The sequence below is a fragment of the Eleutherodactylus coqui genome, chromosome 10 (genome assembly GCF_035609145.1).
Source record: "Eleutherodactylus coqui strain aEleCoq1 chromosome 10, aEleCoq1.hap1, whole genome shotgun sequence".
Taxonomy (NCBI): Eukaryota; Metazoa; Chordata; class Amphibia; order Anura; family Eleutherodactylidae; genus Eleutherodactylus; species Eleutherodactylus coqui.
Window position 1 is genome coordinate 116,779,433 of NC_089846.1, and position 27,141 is coordinate 116,806,573.

At 43.3% G+C, this 27,141-nt stretch overlaps 1 protein-coding gene across 1 annotated transcript in view; it reads left to right on the forward strand.

Moving 5' to 3' along the window:
* Window positions 1-27,141, forward strand: part of NRK (Nik related kinase) — a 294,683-nt gene that overhangs the window by 27,698 nt on the left and 239,844 nt on the right. Inside the window, exon 3 of the mRNA XM_066581768.1 lies at window positions 25,546-25,602. Within this exon, the coding sequence (XP_066437865.1) occupies window positions 25,546-25,602 (57 nt within the window). The remainder of the gene's footprint in view (window positions 1-25,545; window positions 25,603-27,141) is intronic.

Sequence of the window (27,141 nt, forward strand, 5' to 3'; positions counted from 1 at the left end):
ATTTTCCGGGTGTGCCACTAAAGGGGTTAAAAGCTAATGTCACCAATTGTTCCTATTTAGGGCAAAGAAAAAATGATTTGTGGAGGCTGAACTCCATAGCAAAATCGTAAATGATTGCCCACCCCACCCAAGAATGAACATTTGCCAAGCCCATGTAAAATTTCAGCTAAGGATACACTTTCCTTAAGACCACTGGAAGTTTATGTTTGGGCAGGGTGGTAGTTAACCCAACAAGACGAACTTACATCCTGTTGCAACAGCAGGAATCCGCATTTATACGGATCCCCATAGTTACCCCTTACATGCCATGATCAATGTTGATCATGGCATGTAAAGGGTTCACAGAGGGAGAGCACCTTTTCTGTGACATTGATGCACCGCTATACAACTGCAGGAAGGCCGATGAGTTGCCATGACAAATGGACACCAGACATGGTTTTCCAGGTCTGCCATGGCCTGTGACAAAAGAATGGCGATGTATTGCCAATGCAATCATAGGATCACAGATTTAAGTCCCTGACAGAGACATAAAAATCTTGGGGAAAAAAAAATGGTAAAAAAAAAGAGGATTAGTAACAAAATCTTTTCTGCACTTTTAAAAAAATATATATATTTTTTTTTAATTAAACCCACATTTGGTATTACCGTACACTTGAAGACACTTTTTAGACTGCATGGCAAACACACAAAAAAGGAGCCAAAATTCTTTTTTGATAGCCCCCCCAAACACTAATCCAGGGACCATAAAACATTGACTCCCTTTTCAGTGTCCATTTAAAGAGGTTTGTATTTGTGTTCTTCTATTCTTTTAAGTTCTAATTATTCACATCCATGTCTGTGCCTTGTCATAAGTATCCTGTTTCCTTGAAAATAAGACATACCCTGAAAATAAGACACAGCATGATTTTCCAGAATTTTTGAGGATGCAAAATGATTTTTCAGGCTTTTTGAGGATGCTTGAAATATAAGCTTTACTCCAAAATTAAGCTCTGCTAACAGTTAATTAAAAAATTCAATTTAAATAGTGCCCAGGCAGCTATACATGTAAAAAAGTTAAACCTTTTTGAACAAAAATTAATATAAGACACTGTCTTATTTTCGGGGAAACACGGTATGTGTGTATAAATATACATGCCTCTTTGGATCTACTTCATTTAAGCCTGAAGAGCCCTGCGTTGGTTTCGGAAGCTCTCATTGGCCATCATGTATTTTTCTTAGTCATTAAAAGGTATCATATCTACAAGATTACTTGGTTTCTCTTGTTGGGAACAATCACATTTTGCTCTGCTGGCTAGCATGACACCATGCTATACAGAAAAGTTAAAATGTTATGGCTTTTGTAGAGTAGAGATGAAAACCCTTCAAGAATCATTGCATACTTAATCCCAAAATAAGCCATATTACTAAGGGGTTAAAGGAGCATGGTCTTGACCTTACAGTTGAAATGGAAATAGTCCACTAAATATATATGCATGTATTCGAGTACAGGGCAATTTTCTCCCATAATGTTAACGTAATGATACACAGGCAAGATGTTCCCACTACAAGTAAGATCTTTGCCCTTTCATTTCATGAAAACCAGTTAATACATTTCGACAGCTTCTTCTTGTTACTTGTCAACGATGAAGACAATTGAACAATGCAAGGAAAGAGCGAAGTCTGGGTTTGTCAAGTGTTGATGGATTTAACACGCTTTATCCCAGATCCATGGGAAAGAGTTTATCATCGAAACTTTAAGATCCTTCAATAAATCGACGTTCTAACATCTATCAGTAAAAAGTAATGAAACCGGCCATACTTGTCTACCACTAATGACCAAATCGAATTTGGATGTCCAGCCTTGAATCTTTCCCGAGAAGTTTATTGTGTACTTTCCTCTACATGTTGCTTGGCGACAGGTAAAGGGTGTTCTTTTTTGCTCCCGATATAAGAAATGAATGTAGCTAAAGAAGTGTGGTAGAGTAAAAAACCCTGATACAATCACAATGATAAACCCATCAAGACTCACCCTCTATTCTTCAGGGGGAAACCTGGTAATTAACTGCCAAGAGATGATGGATTCTCTGACACTGCTGTCACCATTTGGGTTATAAATCATTCTTTATGGTCTCCAGTAGAGCAATCCCACAGAAGGCAATCATTACTCCAATACAACTCTCATATTACAACATTAACAGATTTTTCGTATTCAGTAGAAAAGGTTACTTATTATTTAGAATTGAAAACAAGGCAACCTCAATGAGTAAACCTCGTGGTTCTTTGGAGTTATTTGTCCCAATAGTGGTCAAATATCCAGAAAGGAGTTGTCCAGGATTAGAAAAACATGTCTGCTGTCTTTCAAACACAGCACCACCCTTGTCCATTGGGTTGTGTGTGGTATAGCTCCATTGAAGTGAATGGAAGCCAAGGTACAATACCAGACAACCCATAGACAAGGATGGCCTTGTGTTTCGAAGAAAACGGCCATGTTTTTCTAACCATGGACAACTCAAGGTTTTAAAAGCTCTTTGAGAAGATAGAGAATATCACATAAAACTATTATGAAGGCATTTTACAGATTTTCTAGAAGCAGTGTAATATTTAATGGGCTTATCTACATCAGTGGAGGTCAACGTGACAAATTTATGAAGGTATAAGAGATAGGTTGTTAGCCATTTAGTCGTTCAAGACCCTTCGCGGCCCTAAAGCCAAGCTCCCTCCGTGTTTTTCGGTTTCGCACTGCTTCTTTTAGTTGTGTGATATACATGCTAGTATCAGCTTCGACATGATCGATGGATGGGATGGATAGGATAGGATAGATATAAAAGTGAAAATTTGTTTGTTTGTTCTTTATAGGCTTTTACATGCCTTGATGGATCTAAAGCAAACTTGGTACACATACTTTTCATGATCCAACTTAAAATACTGGGAGTGTTTTCACTGTTTGTTGTTTGTAGCCACCAATAGCAGCATAGCTCTCATTTTACAAGAGCAGCTTTAGGCTGCCTATCCACGGGCGATAAATCGCCCACGAATCATGCTCTGTAAACTTTCCATAGGATTACCATGGAAAGCGCAGTGCCGACGTCCACGAGTGGAGATTCAGCTCGTGGGATTTAAATCGTGGCATGCTGCAATTGCCACGATTCTCCACTGTTAGCCTACCTGTTAGATAAGCTCATCTTGGAGACCTGTCAGTGCCACCCCCTCCTCCCCCTGCGGTGGAATATACCTAGCGATATTCCGCCTCGGCTGTGGACGGGGGCCTAAGGAATGATGATCGGTTGCTATGTACAACAGTTTTTTTTTTTAAACACAGTTTCAATAAATGGTACAATAATGCTTTATGATTCAGCCTGGTGAATAATTTAGACTAAAACCCATCGGACAACGAAAGCAAAGAAAGTAAAATTACTGCGTGACAGCTTTGCGAGATAGAAAACACACCACAGTGGCCCTACAGACTGAGGTTAAACAGATATAGCAGTTTTGTTCTATTTACTCGGGCAGAGTGCTGATCATTACCCTTGGAAAGGCAGTAGCACCCCCTCGGGGTCCATACAGAAGACACACGAGAACTGCCAGTTGTGCATTGATCCAGATTACGATGAGTTATAGCTTCAAATCCAAAAGATGACAAACCATTAAAGTGGAGATCTAAAAAAAAAATTGACCAGCTATCACAAAATAATGTTTGATCCAATAAGATCATTTTTTCTGACACAATCGGGCATATATACAATATTTCCAAATTCTTTATAGCTAGTATACAGAGAAACTCCCTCAAAAACCATATGGAGATCCAATGGGGTTGTCTACTCATTGTGGTGCTTTTCGAAGAGCCGGTCTGTGCAAATGCATACATGAAAATAATTAGGGGATCCACATGAATTTAGCAAATTTGTCCATAAGATTTACAGAGATCAAGAAGGTTTGACTCTACAGCAATGACTTGACTACGGGGACTTTGGATGGTGTAATTCTGTTCCTACTCCGCGAGTTTCACAATTGGGTTTTACAATGTAAAACATTCCTTGCCCATCTGCTAATGTTTATGTTCAGCTTGTGGTCAACACTTAACTGTGTATAAAAGTTCTCATGACTTGTCTTTAACCTCTAAGAAATATCAGTAAATGCAAACAAATGTAAGCCGTCTAATTGAGAGGAGGAAGAATAAACCCGATGAATCCATGCTATATCCTGGAGAGACTCTAATCATACTAATCATTAATGCAGAGTCAACGAAAGAGCAACTCCTAACGTTCTGGTTTTGACTAAAAAAAATGAATAAAAAAAATGTAAATCGACCTTCCTGTGTGCAGTTCCAAAGTAATTTAATTTATTTTTCATGAGTAACATCCAGTAAAAGTAATATTTGCCAATGTCAAGGGATGACCAGCATTCACTATATCATATTTTATAGTATCCAGCATATACAACTGTAAATTTCCTTAGACTCAGTAGGTAAACAGTGAATAAAAGGAGGGTCTTTAGCCCCTTTCTCACCCTTCTGTTACAAACTCTAAGAATGGGTCAATACTTGACAGTGGGGGTTTATACTACCGGATGGGCCATGGAAAAGTAGCCAACCGCCTAAAATACTTCAAACAGGAAGAGTGAGCAATTGAATTGTTTATTACAAAGCTTTATGGATTTACCCACATGTTACAAGAGATGTTGGAAGGGGTCAACCTTCACTTATATGCACCTGTGGACTAGAGATGAGCGAGTATACTCGCTAAGGCACATTACTCGAGCGAGTAGTGCCTTAGCCGAGTATCTCTCCGCTCGTCTCTAAAGATTCGGGGTCCGGCGCGGGTGACAACTGAGTTGCGGGGGGGGGGGGGGGGGGAGGAAGAGAGAGATCTCCCCACCGTTCCTCCCCGCTCTCCCCCGCCGCTCCCCGCCCCCCGAATCTTTAGAGATGAGCTGGGAGATACTCAGCTAAGGCACTACTCGCTCGAGTAATGTGCCTTAGCGAGTATACTCACTCATCTCTACTGTGGACCCATCACAACATGTTGGCTGATACTGCCTGCAGCTCTTCAATGGTGATGCTGCGAATGGCGTTTGTAATACTTTTCTTGAGTAAATTTAGGGTATGCAGGTTATTGGTGTCGACTTTATACTTTAAATTTCCCCATAGATAAAAAAATAAATAAATTATCGCATGTGCACAAGTCCAGAGAACGAGGTGACCATCACCCCTTGCTCACAGTTTGCTCTTCCATAAACCGTTCATGAACTGTTCTCAGTGAATCATGGAAGTTGTGGCACGTTGCCCCTTTTTACTGGTGTTTGAACAACTTTACAACCAACATGTCCCTAAATGGTGGTATTCACAGTTGCTTTGAAGAAAATTGTTCCAGCTATTAGTTCTCCTGACACTGCATGCCAAACTCCAATGTTCTGATTCTTCAGTGGAGTTTCGAGAGTCAGGTGGGGATTTTTAGTAGACCAATACCTCGTATTCTGTGAATTCACGTGACCTTGCTCATTCTGTCAAAGTACATAAAAGGGTCCAAAAGTCCTCCGGCAATCATAATCAGCAAGCACATACAGTAAGTGAGGCATTTAGCTTTGTTGAGCTCTTTCAGTTCCTGCAGACATTAGTCAGAATGGTTTCAGGTTGAGATTTCAGCACTTACCAAAACATTATTTGTGATACACCAACTTGCTGGGACAGTCGCTGAGTTGATTTCTGTGGGCTATTTGCAATTGACTGCTGAATGTTATGGACGACTTTGGACGTCTGGACTGATAGAGGCCTCTGTTTCTTCATGTTTTCGACATACCCGCTTTGGTGCCATTTCTGAATCAGGCTCTGGATATAATACTTAGCATGTGGTTTGGTAACTGGATACTTGTCTGTGATGGCCTCTTTGATGTCCTTAGTTTATTTGCTTTGCAAATAGCCTTCCACAATAACTATTCACTGTGGCAGAAAGAACACCATCTTTCTGATATGATGTACACAGAAAGTCTAAATAGGTTAAAAGAAAGATGGAACTATGCACATGGTGTGACCCAAGATTGCGAGGCAGGGCGTAAGCACTGCTTGCATCACTTACCTACTGCTAGGGCCACAGTTGGGCATCGCTGTCATGCATGCACTGCTCTACCAGCTCACTCCTCTGCTGGCTCTCTAGTATCTGCAATAGAGCTCACACACATTCCTGCCCTCTCTCAAAGGGCCAGTAGCGATCCCTAAGTCTGTTCCCCTCCAACACAGTCTCAGCATTTGCTACATTAGGCATCAGCACCCTAGAGTGGATACTTAATTGGTCTTTTTGCTGCCATTTAGGACAAAGCCCCTGTATGGTTTATTCTGGTTTTGAGGTCAGCCCGATACTTGACCCTTAACTTTTGTGCTCCCTGACCCTAACACAGATTTTTGGACTAAGTTATTGCTTGCTGCCTGTCCTGACCTGCTGCTTGGACCTCATTATTGCTTCTGTGCCACTATTCCTGACCTTTGCTACATTACTGGATAAAGTACCTGTTCACTCAGTTACTGTGCGTCAGGAGACTTAATAGCAGTCTACAAATATCTGAAGGGCTTTCAGAGGGATCAGCCCTATTCTCATTTGCCGAAGGAAAGACTAGAAGCAATGGGATGAAACTGAGGAGACAGATTAGATATTAGAAAACACTTTGACAGTGAGGGTGATCAATGAGTGGAACAGGTTACCACAGGAGGTGGTGAGTTCTCCTTCAATGGAAGTCTTCAAACAGAGGCTGGACAGACATTAGTGTGGGATGACTTAGTAAATCCTGCACTGAGCAGGGGTTTGGACCAGATGACCCTGGAGGTCCCTTCCAACTCTACCATTCTGTGCTAAATCTATGAAGCCCTGTGGAGCATCAGCAGCCACACAAGCAAGACCGATTGTGCAAGTAATGGCCTGAGGACCCCACAGCAAACACCAAATCCTACTTGGAGAGGTCAGGGGTGAAAACCAGGGTTCCCTAAATTCTGCCTCCTCAATTAGCCCAAAGTCAAACTAGTGTGTGACAGGACAGATTCACATCACTCTGCCTGACAGATGGCTTTATCTGTGTGTTCACCCCACCCCTCCTCCAATTAAAATCTGTGGTGGCAGCAGTTCCCTCTCAGCAGTGGTGAGGATCTAAACTCCAGACCCAACACCAATATGACTCTTCAGAAGGACTAATTTGTCTTAAATGTCATCATGTTTCTTTAAGGGGTTTTCTTCAAGATGGTCATTCCCCTTGTGATATACCGTTCTAACTTCCACTTACGTTATTCAACATAAATGAAAACAAAACAATAAATTAGTTGCCAACCGCGTCGTCCTCGTGGGTTTGTTCCTTTTTTCTCATTAAATACTCCAAGTAAATTGAATGCTTGTGGTGGCTCAGTTCCTGTTTTAACACAGGTGCCTGGAAAATACATGTTCTCTTTATATTAAGACCAAAGTCACAGACCACATCTACTTCTTACTTCTCACTATGTTGGCTCTTAAGACAGAATACCTTATTTCAGTAGAATATGATAAGCATAGCAAAGTAGGGAATGTTTTTTTTCCCTTTATGTGATAGACGAATACATAAATTGTAGATTTTTGCTGGAGACCCTATTTGTAGAACTAAAAAGAAGTATCTCCTTAGCTTGACTCTTAAAGGGGATGTCTCGCGAAAGCAAGTGGGGTTATACACTTCTGTATGGCCATATTAATGCACTTTGTAATATACATCGTGCATTAAATATGAGCCATACAGAAGTTATTCACTTACCTGCTCCGTTGCTGGTGTCCCCGTCGCAATGGTTCCGTCTAATATCGGTGTCTTCTTGCTTTTTTAGACGCGCTTGCGCAGATGGGTCTTCTCCCTTCGGCTCCGCTTGGCAGCATCAGCGTTTTGACTCCGCCTCCTGATTGGCTGGAATCGGCACGTGACGGGGCGGAGCTACGCGATGATGCGTACAAGGGGCGGGGCCAAAACGCCGATGCTGCCAAGCGGAGCCGAAGGGAGAAGACCCATCTGCGCAAGCGCGTCTAAAAAAGCAAGAAGACACCGAAATTAGACGGAACCATGGAGACGGGGACGCCAGCAACGGAGCAGGTAAGTGAATAACTTCTGTATGGCTCATATTTAATGCACGATGTATATTACAAAGTGCATTAATATGGCCATACAGAAGTGTATAACCCCACTTGATTTCGCGAGACAACCCCTTTAACACTATGTGATATCAGTGTGCTGTGCCATGGGGTGGGTCATTTACATTCTGAATTACTTGACAATAGCTTTTGTTGCCTTAAGATAAGAGAATAGCAGCTTTTTAACCCCCTAATGACTCAGCCTTTCCCCCCCCCCCCATTTTTGTTTTTCCTCCCCCCTTTAAAAAAATCCTAACTCCTTTATTTATCCATCGACGTCGCTGTATGACGGCTTGTTGTTTGCGGGACGAGTTGTATTTTTTAATGGTGCTATTTAAAAGTACCATATAATGTACTGAAAAACTTTTAAAAAGTTCTAAGTGGAGTAAAATAAAAAAAACAAAACGACATTTCGCCATCTTTCAGTGCGTCTTGTTTCTACGGCGCACAAACCGCAACAAAAATGACATGATACCTTTATTCTATGGGTCTGTATGATTGCTACGATACCAAACTTGTATAGTTTTATTTTACTATACTACTCTTTTTTTTCAAAGACATTAAATTTTTTTCAATTATTTTCTGCTGTTATGTTCTGCGCGCAATAACTTTTATTTTTCCGTCGACGTAGTTCAGCGAGGGCTCATTTGTTGCAGAATGTCCTATATTTTCCGTTAGTACTAATTCGGAATACTTACGACTTTTTGATCGCTTTTTATTGCATTTTTTCTGGGAGGGAGGGTGACTGAAAAAGTGTATTTCTGGTGGGGGGGGGTTTTCGGACGACGTTTACAATGCGGGGTAAATAATGGCTACTTTGATAGATCGGACTTTTACAGACGCGGGGATACCAAATATGTATTTTATTTTATAATTTAGATTTTTTAATTATAGATATGGCAAAAGGGAGGTGATTTAAACTTTTATTACTTTTTTTTTTTTACAATTAAAAAAAACTTTATTGATTTTTTTTTACTTTACTTTTAAGTCCCCCTGGGGGACTACAACATGCAATGCTTTGATCGCTCCTGCAGTATGACGTAATGCTATAGTATTACATCATACAGCATTCTGATAGGCAGCCTATCAAGCCACCCCATGGAGATGGCTGGATAGGCAGTCTCCCAAGGCAGCCCTGGGGCCTTTCAGAATGCCCCTGGCTGCCGTGACACCTACAAGGCTCCCCTGATCTTGTTCGGGGGATTTAAATGCCGCTTTCAGACTTGACAGCGACATTTAAAGGGTTAATAGCCGCGATCGGCCGAACAGCCGATTGCATCTATTACCTGCGGGTGTCAGCTGTAGTAAACAGCTGACGTCCACGCTGTATGAAGAGAGGTCACCTCGCAACCTCTCTTCATACATACCGACGCTCCAGGACGTAAATGTACGCCCTGGAGCGAGAAGGGGCTAATGGCTTAAGATAACTTTCAGCGCTCGGTTATCACAATCAAGGTTAAATTTGTGCCATCTGTATCCAGCAAAACTGACAGGTTATATGTTGGTTTTGGTGCAAATTCTCCAGGGTTCTGCTAAAGGTCCATTTACATGGGACGAAGGTCAGGCAAACGATGCCCAACACTTGTCCCCGCATGTCCTCGTTCCCATGCTGTCACAGGGGAGCTAGTATTGCTGGCGCACTCACAGAGTGGCCAGCAGGGGGGCGGGGCAGTGCAGGATATTTCTCTCCTCTCGCTCCCCCACCCCTCTCCGGTGACTTAACATAGCAGCCGTTCAGTACTGAACGGCTATTTACACTGAACGATGAGCTCATCGTCCATTGTTGATGCTGCATAAACGATGAGCAAGGAACTCACCGTTAAGTGTAAATAGCGGCTGTTCAGTATTGTACTAAGAGAATGGAGAGGGGCGGGGAGTAAGAGGAGAGAAATCTCCTGCACTGCCCAGCCCCCTTGCTGGCCGCTCTGTGGGCGAGCCAGTGATACTGGCTCCTGTGTGACAGCACGGGAACGAGTGTTGGGCATCGTTTGCCCGACATTCATCCTGTGTAAATGGGGCTTTAGTGGAGTTTTTAAATTATTTTATGTGATGCAGAGTTACAGGAGTTACAACATTTTCAGTTTATACCATTTATTAAACTTTATATCGTTTAAACCTTGAAGTGTGAATTCTTAATTTAGGTTGTCAATGGTCCAGCTGTGGCTCCCACACTGCACAGCGGGTTGGTAAATCTGTGTAAATGAGTAACATTTTTACAATTCATTAGACTTCATGCATACACCGAGCAATCGTCACTGAGCTTCAACAGTGGCACATCTTGTTTCTATGGCTTCATATTACATGAGCAGCTTGTATGAAGCAAACCGCATATGGCATTTACTAAACGTTTTCATATACATCCATGAAGAGAAAGTTTTGTTAGTTAAAGGGGTTGTCCCGCGAAAGCAAGTGGGGGTATACACTTCTGTATGGCCATATTAATGCACTTTGTAATATACATCGTGCATTAAATATGAGCCAAACAGAAGTTATTCCCTTACCTGCTCCGTTGCTAGCGTCCTCGTCTCCATGGTTCCGTCTAATTTCAGCGTCTAATCTCCCGATTAGACGCGCTTGTGCAGTCCGGTCTTCTCCCTTCTGAATGGGGCCGCTCGTGGCGGAGAGCTGCTCCTCATAGCTCCGCCCCGTCACGTGTGCCGATTCCAGCCAATCAGGAGGCTGGAATCGGCAATGGAACGCACAGAGCCCACGGTGCACCATGGGAGAAGACCTGCGGTCCACCGTGGGTGAAGATCCCGGCAGCCATCTTCGCAAGGTAAGTAAGAAGTCACCGGAGCGCGGGGATTCGGGTAAGTACTATCCGGTTTTTTTTTTAAAGCCCTGCATCGGGTTTGTCTCGCGCCGAACAGGGGGGGCTATTGAAAAAAAAAAACCCGTTTCGGCACGGGACAACCCCTTTAAAGGTGGGTGTCCAGGTGCCAAGACTTCAAGGGATCGCTAAAACAGAAGAGCATACCTGTGCTCTGTGCTGAATCGGCTTTTTCTGCTCGGCTTGGAGCAGTAATATTTTTGAACAGCGCTATCAGTTGAAGGGTTCCTTATGGCTACCTATGGACGTCATAATAGGCTAGTAGATTTACTGTGGCATCAGCATGTCAATCGTAATTGTATGATGTAAGGCGGGGCTCACACAACCGGATTTGAATTGTGGATCCCTTGATCGGCAATGGGGCAGACTTTTCGCAGTAAAACACAGTCATTGAAAGGCATGCGTTTTCAAAACTTTCCTTCACTTGCGGATATGAATTGCGGATTTTCGTGCATATTTACACAATGGGCGTTATGCTCAAAAAGTACAGAAAAACAAGCAAATGCACGATTTGCGTGTACAAAAAAACCCCAATCATGCATGAGCACCGCATTTTTGCAGAACGGACATTGTTTTGTGCGCAGATTAGCATACTTTGCTGCACTTTTTGCGCTCGTAAGTGTGTAATTGCATACACAAAAGATGCGCACTGATGCTCCCAGCCATTGAAATCTCTAATTAGTCTGAGTTCCTGATTTTCTTTTTTCCACGCATTTACAGTGGAAATAGAGCATGCTGCATTTTTTTTTTTTAAATGACCAAAAGGTGCAGGAAAAATACCCCCATATGAGCGAACCCATTGAAATCGATGTGTTCTATTCACTGCGTATGGCAAGTGCAAATACACCCGTGTGAAGCCGACCTCAGCCACACATTTCCAGGAGGAATAATAGCGCAACACCACAAGTTCTAAGAAAAGTTGCTCCAGAATTGTTACTTTATGGGGAATACAAGTGTTTACTAGTAAGTAATCATTGTGTACTTGGAGCATTCTGAATCAACACATATGAATCCAATATAAAGAGCCTACATCCTTTTTCGTGCACCACACTTTAATCCCTTTGAATGACCTCTGGTGGATAACTTTGGTGTCATTAGATTTGTGACATCCTCACTACCACTGTAAAATCATTAAATGTGAGTTTGATACATTGATCAACATGTCAGGCCAGGTCAAAGTTCCTATGTCAAGTCTAGTGGCGCTGTTGTGCTTTAGCCAACAGTGCTGCTAGGAAGAGTCAAGCGTTGCTGAACGATGTTCATATCAAGTGCTGACCAGTCAGACTGTTGCCAGGTCCCCGAAGAGTGGAAGACCGAGCCGTGGATGGCGAACAGTACAAGCCGAATCCTTGGCTTGACAGTTCTTAAAACATTTACAATCATTTTTACAAACCCTTTATGTTCGGGTAGCAGACATCGTGTCAATCGAGTGATATTAAACAATTTCCGCTGATACAATTATGCAGACAGTCATACTGCCACACTATTATCTGCAAATATGAAGTTGTGGAATAACAGTTGCGGCTTTGAGAAACATGCGGATATTCCTACGCTGTTCTTCTAGTTTCTGCTCTTTATCACTGGTGTGAGACATTTTACACTTACAAATCCAACCTCTCATGTTCTACATTCCAAGATAAACTCCTTCATAGGCGACTTTATCCCTTATTACCATATAAAAGCGCAGAACAACAATTGGGATCAACACCCTGCCAGGACTATGGTTCCCTACAAAATATGTAAGAGGAGCACAATAAGAGAGGAAACTACTTAAGGGTAAAGTAATAGACAATGTCTTACTAAAATTGTAGGATATTCACAACATATGTTCCATTGTTATTAATATAAAGCCGCCATAATGCTATTATTGTTACAAGTCTCCTATTTAACAAAATATTCCTCCTGCATCAGTTATGGGTCAAACTCGTCAGCACTGGTAACCCATCCTGGAACCTGGTATTAACTCTTTGCAATCCAATTTTGGATTCAGAATTTCCTAGGGGGCTTTCTCTTTCTGCCATCATACAGTGGCGCCATCTGCTGGCTAGAGCCAGTACTGCAGTATGTGACATGCCTAAGAGGCCCCGACAACAAAGCATCCAGCAATACATAGTAAGAATACCTTGCTGGACATCTTCCGACATTGGAGCTGCACAGGCTTCAATCAGAATGTAGGAAGACATCAGACAGTGGATTGGAAAGGGTTAAAGGCTCATGCACACAGCATACATGGCGCCCATATTACTTCCGTATTTTTATGGATGTAATACATATAGCACTGTTGGTTGGCATCAGTGTATTCAGACACATTTTAGATGTGTAGAAGAAAGAAGATGCAGCAGGTCCCATTTTGCTCGATAGCACGGACTGAAATTGCCCATTGGAGTCTATGGGATTGCGTAAAAATGCAGCAAATACACCGTTGCATGTATATTCACAGTTTTTTTTCCCTTTACACCAGTTGCAAACAGACATTGCGGAAAAAAATTACAACTGGGTGAAAAACGTGTGCAGATGCAATAATGGCACAAGATACGCACACCAAATATACAAAAGTGCACATGCTGCGTTTTTCACAAAGCACATACTAAATTACACTAATTGCTCATTTCAATGAATGGAAACATAGTTGCGTATTTTTTTTGCCTGCGCGAATGCCCACTGGGTGAATCTTCAAACGTTGTTCGAAAGTGACATTGCACACTAACAGATTGGTAGATGTGAGACTCAAGGACACTTTGTTGGAAGCTGTTTTGTCTCCCATCCCCCTAGCAACAATTAAAGAATAAAACTTTTTGGGCCTCATTCAGCAAAACTTTAACAGTAAGACTATCTCTGTTGCCTACAGCAACCAATGACAGCACAGCTTTCATATTCAGCAGCTTGAGAAATGAGCGCTTTACTGTGATTGGTTGCGTTGGGCAACAAGGATGTCTTATGGTAGACCGTTTTGCTAAATGAAAATGTTTGGGTCATTTAACGGCAATTATAAGAGTTACAAATTGGATAGATCATTTATAATAGCCCTGTGTAAGTACTAGATCAGACTCCACTACTTTGGTTGGGGCTAAAATTAAAAAATCGGCAAATGTCTTGGGGCCGCAGATAGATTACAAAGTGCACCTGTTCTATATTCTAGAGTTTAATCATTAAATCATTCTCACTGCACCGGCTCTCTAGCAATGTAGTTGTGTCAGGTGAGGACCTAAACTATCAGTTTGTTGCAACCCTCCCGGGTGTAAGGACCTTCTCTGACATCACACATGTGACCAGCATTACAGCAAGTCAGGGGAGAGCTGATGTCAGCTGTGTTCAAATCATGCAGCTGATGCCCGCTATCCCCTCCATCGCTGCGCAACACAGCTGGTCACGGGACTGGCATTCACTGAAGGTCATGGAAGGTCCCTTACTGTTAACGCGACATGACATCAAGATGCTATCCGCTAGTCATGTCACAGTCTGTGGGCCGCCAGAAATCCTAAGCTGGGCCGCTTGTGGCCCACGGCCCATATGTTGTACAGGCCTGTACTAGATGCAAGAGAGGTCTAATACTGTAACCTAAAGATGTCATGAGATACATTGACTTACAAGGAAAACTAGTTTCCAGTAACAGTCAGCTCAGGTTTTAGCGTATCTGGGGTGATCAAATAACCATGTATAAGTACATGAGGGGACAATACAAGGATCTCTCCCATGATCTGTTTATACCCAGGACTACGACGGTAACAAGAGGGCATCCGCTACGTTTAGAGGAAAGCAGGTTTCATCACCAACATAGAAAGGGGTTCTTTACTGTAAGAGCAGTTAGACTGTGGAACTCTCTGCCTGAGGAAGTGGTGATGGCAAAATCCATAGAGGAATTTAAAAGGGGACTTGATGTTTTTCTGGAGAGGAAGGATATTATAGGCTATAAATCCAAGGTTATTTGTTAATCCGGGTATACAGGCAGGTAGGAACTATTAGGGGTTGATCCAGGGAACAGTCTGATTGCCATTAGGGAGTCGGGAAGGAAATTTTTCCACAAAAGGGCTAATTGGCTTCTGCTCTTGGGGTTTTTTGCCTTCCTCTGGATCAACACAGGAGGATAGACAGGCTGGACTAGATCAACATTGTCTTCATTTGGCCTTACGAACTATGTTACTATGTGAACTCTTCTTCACACAGCCGTATATACGCAGCTATCTAGCTGCGTCCAAAAGATCTCGATCATTTGAAGCATCGGATTATAATATATTCACTCAAATGAGCGATTATTAACCATGTAAAAAAAATCGTGCCGGCAATACTAGCACATTACACGCTGCGTCCAAAGATAGGTCTTGCCCCATCTTTGCCTGAGATACACTGGAAGCTCCCATAGACTCCTATGGAAGGTGAATTAAAAAGGCAGGGGGAGGGAATTTAGTTGCGTCCAACGCTGGGAAAAGGTGGTAGCTGATTAAGCTTTAGCAGTCATTCTAAGGATTATTGCCGATCGAGGGATTTCCGCATTGCATTTATTTTTGCCAGAACGATGCGCCGCCTGTGTGAAGGGGCAGACAATACTGTTAAAGACTGGGACTTGATCGACGCTATTCTTCAGTCATGTGATTTTTTTTCAGTGCATATGGCAGAACGTAAAACGCATACAGTGGTGTGAAAGAGACCTTAGACCGGCTTCACAAGGGTGCAAGGTTATTTGCACGCGCCCGAGCGCTATGTGCCTGCTTCTTTGTGCTCGCATTGGCGTATTTTATTGTACGTTTTATGCGAGGCGAACAGACAATGCGTTCCAGATGTGTTATTTCCAGCAGAATTACTGTGTTTCACGCATCTTCTTGCGTATCGTGAGCACACTTGTGCGCCCCCTCATTGACTTCTATTAACAAAGAGAAATAAAGCAGATTTTATTTTTTTGGCGCAACCAAAAAGCATGAAAAATACGGAAATGTGAATGAACCCACTGAAACCAAGTTGCAAGTGCAAGTTTTGCGTGCACAAATACGCGGGTGTTAAGCCGGCCTTAGGACGATACACTGCATAGAAGTAAAGATTGGCTTTCCCCTAACTGACCATAAGCCGGCAGACACAGGAAAGAGTTTCCAAAATGTATTTTTATACCACAACAGTCATTTCCGTGTTTGTAGGATGTACAGCAGCCCATCATATCCGGAGCCATTATCCATGACTAGAAGATCTTCTTACATTCATCTCTACCATAACGGTCTAGTTTAACACTTTCCAATCCAATTTGTATCCTGGTTTTCCTAGTGGGCTTACTCTTTTTCTGCCGTTATACAATAGCGCTATATGCTGGCTAAAGCCAGTACTGCATGAGGTGACACATTGGATAGGCTCCGACAGCAGAGAGGCTGGCAATATACAGTAAGAGAACCCTGACGGACGTCTTCCAACATCGGAGCTGCACAGCCTTAAATCATAATGTCTTCAGAGGTCAGACAGTGGATTGGAAAGGGTTAAGTGTAAAAATCCAGTATAAGTAGCAGCAATGAATCTTCAAACGGTTAATAGAGATTATAGAATCTTTGTAACAAACAGCTTTGGTGCCATTGTGTCATCTGGTGCAAAGAACAGGAACTGCTAAAATCCAGCTTGTACAATTCTTTATGAGAGATATCGGAGACAATTGGGCTGTTTGATGTACAGTAAAACTGCCTGTCCACGGGCATCACGGTATCCGGCGGCAGATCTCCGGAAGCAGGAGTCTGTAGGCCGATCTCCGATATCAGTCTGACAGATATCGAATGGCCTGGCAATTCACAGCATGCTGCAAATCGCCGGCCACGAGCAGAGAATCGCTAGGATTCTCCGCTCATGGACAGGGGGGGCTGCACTCTACATAGCAAAGCTATGGAAAATGGGCATTGCGTTCCCCGCGGCCGGATTATCGCCGCAGGGAACGCAATCCAAAAATGCCCATGGACAGGCAGCCTGAAGCAACAGATCCCATCAGAGATTTATTAATGAATATTTAATTTGTAAAGACATCTGTGGAGGTCAAGTAACAAAGAGGAAAGTGAGACTGCCTGCTGCCAGTGCAGTGTCCGAGGAGCGGGCCCCAGAATATGAGACAGCGGGGGTAGAGTAGTTCACCTGTCACGGTGGCTCTACCGTCTCCCACCTGGAGGGTAACCAGGGACACGTCCAAGAGGCGCGGGCAGACTATATTAAATAGGGAAACCCACGAATGGATTACCTTAGTCCTTCTTGTCATTCATGATGCCACCATTCCTTCCTCCATGGTGATCTCTCCGGGGAATTAATAAGAGTCCACACATGGGGTAGAATTTGAAAGGCCAAAGCAAGAATAGTTGGTGAAGCCATTCACTGAGAAACTTGAACAAGCAATTCACAACAGTCCTCTTTATATCTACCAGCAAAATAGTGAAGGTTCAGAACACGTGTAGCGACAGGGAGGAAACACAGGAGAAACAAGGTGACTTACACAGGCCTAGTTAACTGTGGTTCCCTGATCCCAGACACAGACTCTTGAGAAACTCCACCAACACTCTACCGGTCCACTCTCATGGATCTTTGCAACCATGGCAGGCAAACTCCACTTGTACTCCATCAAAAGGGGGGAGGGAGGGGGGAGGAGAAGGGGTTTGCAGCATTAATGGGATATCCACTCAACCTCTTTCATCTCTTCTTGTACTCAGACTAAAGGCATCAGAGTACAGGTCAGGCTCTCTCTCCAAGAAAACAGCCAAAAAGCCAAAGAACTCCTCACACACCTTGCACCCACATATGTATAACGAGGTCACATGACATACAAATGGATATTTTCCCAGACATAACCCAGACAGTAACCCATTCAGTGCTGCAAAGGTGCAATACACATCATATTCATACACAGACAGTGGAAAAACACAGAAACACAAGACAACATAGACAATCTAGAAACTTCCAGAACATCAACATCTGTACACTACACCAGCAAAGGAGAGTGTGGAATCGCAGACCAAGACCAAAGAGGACATTGAGTAGCTCATTGGAACGAGTTGTGAGACCTGCCTCACTAAAATCTGCTATGCGTGCACAGTACTAAGGACAATGCATTAGCAGGCCTGCTAGAGTAAGGACTAGCATTGCTGACACTTACACTGCCGGGTTACCCCTTTACTGGCCCAGGGAACTCTGGCACTGAGGTGGTATTGCAGGTCAAGTTACCATTCAAATAAATGGAAACTTTGTCTGTGGTGCCAAGGCTGGCCACTTCAGTGGAAACGGAGCTGTCTGCTTCTTGTAGAAATTTGCCGAGTGCACCAGCCTGGACAACCAAACACTGCCAATCTACTTTTGATGACCTATCCTGAGAACAGGCCATCAAATAATTTATAACCCCTTTAATTGCTTATCTGACCTTATAATATCACTCATTTTCATTGCTCTGTTCATAAACAAAAAATTGTGTATTTGTTGTAAGTAGAGATGAGTGAGTATACTCGCTAAAGGCAATTGCTCGAACGAGCATTGCCTTTAGCGAGTATCTCCCGGCTCGAGACGGAAGGTTCGGGTGCCGGCGCGGGGGAGCGGTGAGTAGCGGCAGTCAGCAGGAGGGAGCAGGGGGGAGAGAGGGAGAGAGAGATCTCCCCTCCGTTCCGCCCCGCTCTTCCCCGCAGCTCCCTGCCCGCTCCCGTCACCTGAACCTTCAGTCTCGAGCGGGCAGGTACTCGCTAAAGGCAATGCTCGCTCGAGCAATTGCCTTTAGTAAATATACTCGCTCATCTCTAGTTGTAAGTCCTTCATTTGCATCATATCCTGAATCAGTGTTGTGATACCGCCTTCTGCGACACGGTCACTAAAATCAAACTAAGAGGACTGTAGAACTTTCCGGCCTACTGCAATGCTTTTTTGGTAATGCAAGTAGGAGTACAATGGCTTATACACAGGACAAAGCCATATGCACAGACCTCTATGGCTACAGCAACACGTAAAATCCCTATTGGTCTGTAGTACAAACCTGAAGGCAATCTGCGCTGCATCGGTAAGAATGGCCATGAAATTAAATGATGTATGCCATCATTCTCTCATGGATTCATACAAAATCTGTAAAAAAATATGTTGCGTGGGTGCCGGGCTACCGATGTGTGCAGTAAGAGGCCATAACCGGGTCGTGTGTAGAAGCTGTATGGGAAGTGTGAAAATTTCTGCTTGTTTTGGCATGCAGTCTAAGTTTAATCCATGGAAAATCAGTATATTTCAGTTAATTTCCATCAGGGATTAGCCACTCTTTGATGGAATGAATAGCATGGGAAGATGAACCTTTCTACCAAATTTTTTAAAAAAATTAAGAGCCTGATGAAGCCATTAAAAAATTAAGCCATAACACAAATATAAAAGCTTTGAGAGATATGGATGGAAAGTATCACACAGTACTGTGCAAAGGTTTTAGGCAGGTGTGGAGAAAATGCTGCAAAGCAAGAACGCTCTCAAAAATAGAGATTTGTGTGATTACCCTATGTCTTCAAAACCGCATCAGACCTCCTGTCTCTTCGTGTAATCCCAGACAGACTGGAGGATGATGAGATCAGGGCTCTGTGGGATCAGATCATCACTTCCAGGACTCCCTGTTCTTCCTTACACTGAAGACAGTTCTTAATGACATTGGCTGGATGTTTGGGGTGATTGTTCTTCTGCAAAATTAAATAGGTTTTCTAGGGAAATACTATTGATGACCTATCCTCAGGATAGGTCATCGATCGATGATCGGCCGGGATCTGTCGCTCAGGACCCAGACCAATCGGGCTGAGTGGGCTCAAGCCGTAAGTGCCGCAATAACAGAGGTCGGAACAGAAGCCTCCGCGCCGGCCTCAGTGTAGTGGCCAGTGCTTGTAACTGCAGGCGCGGATCTCATTGAAATCAATGGGAGCCGTGCCTACAGTTACAAGCGCCGGCCACTACATGGGAAGTCGGTGCTGTGACTTCTGCTCTAAATACACAGAGGTCAGAGCAGAATCCTTCACGCCAACCTCCGTATAGTGGCTGGCGCTTCTAACTACAGGCGCGGCTCTCATTGAGTTCAATGAGAGCCGTGCCTGTAGTTACAAACGCCGGCCACTATATGGAGGTTGGCGTGGAGGAATCCACTTTGTTATTGCGGCACTAACAGCATGAGCCCACTCAGGTGATCGGTCGGGGTTCCAAGGGACGGACCCCGGCTGATCAACTGTTGATGACCTATCCTGGTGACAGGTGATCAATAGCATTTTCCCTGGAAAACCCCTTTAACCCTTTGCAATCCAATTTTGGATTTAGGATTTCCTAGGGGGGCTTTCTCTTTCTGCCATTTTACAATGGCACCATCTGCTGGCTAGAGTGAGTACTGCAGTATGGGACATGCTGGAGAGGCCCCTGATAACAGAGCGGCCAGTAACCTACAGTAAGAATACCCTGACGGACGTCTTCCGACATCAGAGCTGTACAGCCTTCAATCAGAATGTCGTCAGACAGTGGATTGGAAAGGGTTAATCTTGAGCCAATCACACCTATTTTTGAAACAATTCTTACTTTGCAGCATTTTTTTCCACACCTGCCTAAAACCTTTGCACAGTACTATAAATTATAGGCCAAGGATTGTAAACTGTATACAAGAATCCCATTTACACCGTACCCCACGAACCCTCTAAAGGTTAACAACCCAGACAATATATCATACGATACATAATATATCTCCGTAGTTAATAGGGAAGAGTGTATTCCATATGATTTATGCCAAAGTCCCATAATCACTAGATACTTTAGAGCAGTGGCAGATAAAAATAATTTCTAGCAGACATAAAAAGAAAACATCTGGCTCCCCATGAGAGGAACTCTACAAAAAGTGCGACAAACCGAAAACATTTACTAGTTCAGGATATTTTCACTGTTTCCTTCTCTCCTGTTTATATCAAAGGCGATTTCTATTCCACCCTTTCCTGCCTCCTGGACATTCTTAAATGACTGTTTATCATAATTGTATTGTATGCCGTTTGCACCACAGGTGTTATTTTTATGCTTTGTGTCTACAGAAAGAATTTCTTAATGTCTGCATTCAAAGAACCACTGCAAGCATTACATAAACCAAGTCAAATGCCTTGGGTAAACAGCTGGGGACAAACCAAAGGCTACTATTGTTTGCACATACAGTAAACAAAAGATTTACTTGGATTTATTAAAATGCCAAACCTAATTTTTGCAAATGTGGTAAAACTATAATTAAATGGCATAATTAGTTTCCTAAAAGCTGTTTACTATTTCTTACTATTGATCATCATGAGTCTACATCAACCCTTTCCAATCCACTGTCTGACGTCTTCCTACATTCTGATTGAAGCTTGTACAGCTCCAAATGTCAGAAGACATCCGACAGGGTATTCTTACCGTCTATTGCCAGCCACTCTGCTGTCAGAACCTCTCTGGCGCGCACACACTGGCTCTAGCCAGCAGATGGCACCGTTGTGCAACAGCAAAAAGAGAAAGCCTTTTAGGAAACCCTGAATCCAAAATTGGATAGGAAAGTGTTAAAGGGAACCTGTCTTCATGTTTGAGCCCCATAAGCTACATTATGGGGCTCAAACATGAGGGAACAGGAAGTGGGCACCCTGTTCCTGTCCCATGACGTTGCCATGCACACAACACGTGACTCTTCAATCAGCTGTGTGCGCATGCTGTTGTAGAGATGAATGGGAGAGGGCATGTGCATAGAGCTGGATAAGAGTAAGCGCTGGAGTCGGGCTCCTGGTGAGTATCGAACACTGCACCCTGGACTCTCTGTCCTCTTATGTTTGAGCCCCATAATGTAGTTTATGAGGCTTAAATATGGTGACAGGTTTCCTTTAATGCCGGCCAAGCTCACCAGGAATGGTTGACCATCTAGTATGTATGAGGGTGTCCGAACTCTCTCAAGACGGTAAATGTTGGGTGGCAAAATAAGGTTGGGCATGTTGAATTTCAACATGTCCAATCCTTTTGTTTTCAGGGAGACAGGCCGCCGCTGGAGAAGTCTGGCAGTGGCTTAATCAGCTCTCTTGATTGTATATACAAGCATGTTAACTCTAGTTTGCATGTATAACCAGCTTTGCATAGATAGATAGATAGATAAGTAGTGGATTATTGATATGGGAACCACTGAGTTCCCCTGGTCAAGTGATGACATTAATTCGTCTTTTGGCTGGTGGCACAGTGCTCACCAGAGTTTTAAAAAAAGACAGCACAATGTACCAAAGGAGCAAACTATTGACATGTGCCCCCGTTCAGGATATCGCCACCAGTTACATTTGTGAATAACTTTGGCTCTCGTCAGTATTGAGGAATTTTGCAGAACTGCTTCAGTTATGACACATCGGTAGTTTGTGCATGAATTCCTCATTTCAGGTCTTGATACAGCATCTCTATTAGGTTCAAGTAAGGACTCTGACTAGGCCAATCCAAAACTTTACTTTTGCTCCTCTTCAGCCTTTCAGATGTAGACTTACTTAAATTTTCATTACATATCAGTTACATTTTGCTTTTAGAATTCTCTGGTACAGAGCAGATCTCATGATTTCTACAGATTATCCCCCACTCCACCGCACCAACGCCATGGCATCATATTGCAAAAATAAAGAACTAGTACCTCTTCTAAAGCTACATTAACACTTGTATATGATGACTATATATGTGTCGCCAGGATTAGATGCCTCTAGGGGCAATAAGAAAAACCTTTCATTTGACTAGAAGAAATCTACTTTTTGCCAAGAAATATTCATCCATCCCACTGATCCATCACACAAAAGTATAAATGCAGCCTAAGTGTGCCATGACATGGACGGTCACCCGAGTGGTCACTCAAATGAGTAATTGGCAAATGTCATTCTGTGTAAACACGGGACCCAACAGGACAAGTTAATGAGATCCTTCACTTGTCAGAGTTGTTTAGTTTTTAGCACACCTAAAATGTGAACGACATTTAGCCCATGTGAACAGGCAGTTGTTCGTCTATGCCAAGGTCGGCTGTATGTGCCCATGTGAACTGGCAGTTGTTCGTCTATGCCAAGGTCGGCTGTATGTGCCCATGTGAACTGGCAGTTGTTCGTCTATGCCAAGGTCGGCTGTATGTGCCCATGTGAACTGGCAGTTGTTCGTCTATGCCAAGGTCGGCTGTATGTGCACAGCTATTTGGGGTTGGGGTCCGCATTGGTTGTGCAGGTTTTTCGCTCTATTTCTTTTGCTAGGGTGCTGTGAGTTTTGCTGTAGGGTTTTCTGCTAGGAGGGGAAGGATTTGGCAGCATTTCCGCTAAGTGGGAGCTTGCCCTTAATGTATACCTTATATATACACTAAGGCCCAATGTCCACGGGCGAATTTGAAGATCTGCAAATCAAGCCCCCAAGAGGAAGACACGGGCGATCGCAGAGCAGCTAAAAGCATGCAGATGTGATTTTTTTTTTCCCCGGTGTGCAGATCGCATGCGCAGGGAGAAATCGCAGCATGCTTTAATTTCCTGCGGATCCTGCAGAGACCGCTTCAATTGAAGTCAATGGAAGTCGTCTGATCTGCGGCACACCGGCAGCTGTCAATGGACGTGCCATGGATCTGCGGGAAAGCAGGAGGTTCTAAAACTAAAAGACAGCACTGCACATGCGCCGGGTACGACGGCCGGCACTCCCAAACGCATCCGCTGTGCCGAAGAAAGAAGATCCGGCCAGCATGAAGGAGACCCGCACTGGATCCGGAGAGGTAAGAAACTGTCTTGTAATGTCGATGGCCGCATGGAATCTGCTGTGGGATTCAACAGTGGTATCAGTGTGTGCCAGTGGACATTATATAGATAGTAACAAAAGATCTGTACGATTGTAAACTCTTGTTTACCTCTTTATAAAAAAAATTCAACAAACATGAAATGTAAAAATACATAAAAGACAGCAGCAGCATTGCTCCATATTATGACTATAGAGGTGTTGCCAGGATTACATGCCTATAGAGGTAATAAGAGGAACTTTTAGACCCAAGATGGCAAGTGAGCGAGAATCAGTTTCTCGGATTTTAGCTCACCTAAAATCTGACTGTTAGCTCGTGTGAACAGGTAGTCATTAGAGATGAGCGAGTATACTCGCTACGGGCAATTGCTTGAGCGAGCATTGCCCTTAGCGAGTACCTGCCCACTCGAGACAAAAGGTTCGGGTGCCGGCGCGGGGGAGCGGTTAGTTGCGGCAGTGAGCAGGGTGGACCGGGGGGGAGAGAGGGAGAGAGAGATCTCCCCTCCGTTCCTCCCCGCTCTCCCCCACAGCTCCCAGCCCACTGCCGACACCTGAACCTTTTGTCTCAAGCGGGCAGGTACTCGCTAAGGGCAATGCTCGCTCGAGCAATTGCCCTTAGCGAGTATACTTGCTCATCTCTAGTAGTCATCCATCTATGAACGACTGCCTGTTTACAATGAATGGAAGCAGCCGACTGGAAGAGATCTCCATATACTCCGCCTCCATTCAATGAGTGATCATCTTATGTGGAACACAGGAACAATAATTGTTGAGATAACCATCAGACGCTCTCAGTTTTTTGTAATAATTGGGAAAGTTTTTTATGATGCCATAAGATGGGATCCAATCTCATCCTTGACACTGCATGTACATCTTATGCATGTAGCCCTAATGCAATAAGTTACATGAGCTTTAACCTACATCGACAACTTGAATTTCCTGTAACTGCCCTGTGCTTGCATTGCTATTGTAATTTGGTTAACAGTACAATAGGCGATTAACAAAATAGGTGAATTTGAAAATGTTCCACTATGGGAAATCAAGAGAACCCAATTTTGGTACAACTTCCAAACCCAGTTAAGATGTCCATTTATCTATTTTAATGATCCCATTTATTAAAGAGTAGTACGAATATAAATTTTTATCAGGTATTGTAGAGTTAAGCATCTGAAATTACATCCCTTTGTACATACAGAATAAATTCCAACCAGGGAGTGATCAAAATATCAGGCAATGGCCTTCAACAGATGAGCTAGAAAACACGTACTAACCATAACGTACATCAAATAAAGCAGATAATGACCGTATACACGGCTATGTCAAAGAACAGTGTTCATTAGCAGAAGCATTGGAGATGTTTTATCAGGTGCCTCATTGTTCTTTTTCGCCACCGAAACTTAAAATTAACAAGACTGTTTTCTTTCATATTTGTGGAGCGATTAGGACTGAAATGCTGTTCCAAAAGTCCCTTTATGCCAAACGCTAATGTATTAAAAGCTGGCGATATGCGAAAAGACAACACTTAAGCGTTTAACATAAAGCCATCTAGTCATTAAAAATCTATTCTCAAATGCAAATTCATAGAAGGAAAATTTAATCTGCCCTCTACCTAAAATGTCAACTATTACAGAAATTGCTTCAGGTTTAACACATTTGCAACAGTATCAAAAAGTAAGAAACGAAGAATAACCGATCGGTAAAAGCCAGGACTTCTAATATAAACAAGTGCAATAGATTTAGAAATTAGTGGCTTGTTTGGTCCAAGCTGGAGATCGGAAAACCAACATCAAAGTCTTCAGCTGGCTAGAGCAATATTGTATTTCCACACAAGAGCTGTTCTTTAATCAGTTGTTATAATTAAGTTCCTTCGTCAAACTCTCTTCTTTATCTTTGCAGGGCCGGCATGTAAAAACAGGACAGCTAGCAGCAATTAAGCTCATGAATGTCACAGAGGTAAGTTGGTTGTTTTTGGTCTCCTAAGATACCATTTGCTATCAAAGTTTAACTCTGGTTTGCAGAGATGATATTCATGAAATATTAGGAAACTTCTTAAAGAACGATTAACAGGCTGCCGGTGTGAGCCATTGAAGAATACAGGAGGGCACCTGAGGGGAAACAGAATTCCCTGTGGTAGTCTTAAAGGGGTTGTCCCGCGCCGAAACGGGCTTTTTTTTTTTCAATAGCCCACTCGTTCGGCGCGAGACAAACCCGATGCATGGGTTGAAAAAAAAAAACGGATAGTACTTACCCGAATCCCCGCGCTCCGGTGACTTCTTACCTACCTTGCGAAGATGGCCGCCGGGATCTTCACCCTCAGTGGACCGCAGGTCTTCTGTGCGGTCCATTGCCGATTCCAGCCTCCTGATTGGCTGGAATTGGCACACGTGACGGGGCGGAGCTACGAGGAGCAGCTCTCCAGCACGAGCAGCCCCATTCAACACGGAGAAGACCGGACTGCGCAAGCGTGTCTAATCGGGCGATTAGACGCTGAAAATTAGACGGCACCATGGAGACGGGGACGCCAGCAACGGAACAGGTAAGTGAATAACTTCTGTATGGCTCATAATTAATGCACGATGTACATTACAAAGTGCATTAATATGGCCATACAGAAGTGTATAACCCCACTTTGTTTCGCGGGACAACCCCTTTAAAGACTCAAACATTCATACTTTGCTTCTTTACCATTTTAGTCTAATTTGTAAGAATGAATTGGTAATCTAAGAGTAGGAAGGGGATGCCCTGGTGAGAAAGGTCACAGACACTAGATTTTTCGGAATTGGTTTACTCTAGTAGGCATAGATCCTCCCAATTTACGGTTGAACAGCACCACAAGCAGTAGTCCAATAAACCATTAGAAACAGAAAAAAACTTCAGTGCTTAGTTTTTTGACTGTTGCCTAACGGCAAATGTTAAGGGAAAGAATAATGACGCATTTCAATATGTCCAAACCATTTGTTCCAGCAGTAGATAAGCCGATGCTAGAAATGTCTGGCAGCACTGTATTCACTTGTACCTACTGAAATAAATACACACATTCGTTGGGACCAAGAAACGAGGGAGCGAGCACAGATCGTAAAGTAGCAATTAGGAATGGAATTATATGGCTGAGGCACACAAGCTAAAAGTACCTTGACATGGGACAACTGCCGGGCACAGAAGCAGCCATCCCAACAACCATTCCTTTGCTTTCAAATGCCAGCCATAGTCCATCAGAGAATGCAGGTAGAGCGGATCAGAGATCTTTTCCAGCCGCCCATCTCTATTCACTACAAATAGGCAGTCGCTCAATAGTTGAGTGACTTGTTTACACTGAGTGAGAAGCTGTTCAGTAGTCATTCAGTGAGCTGAAATGGAGAAACTACTGAGCAACTTTTCGTTCAGTGCCCTGTTGGGGACAATGTGTACACAGGCCAACAGTCACCCATGATCCCTTTTTGGAGAGATTATTTGAGCATCAGCCCACCTAAAGCTACCTTTCGACTACATTTT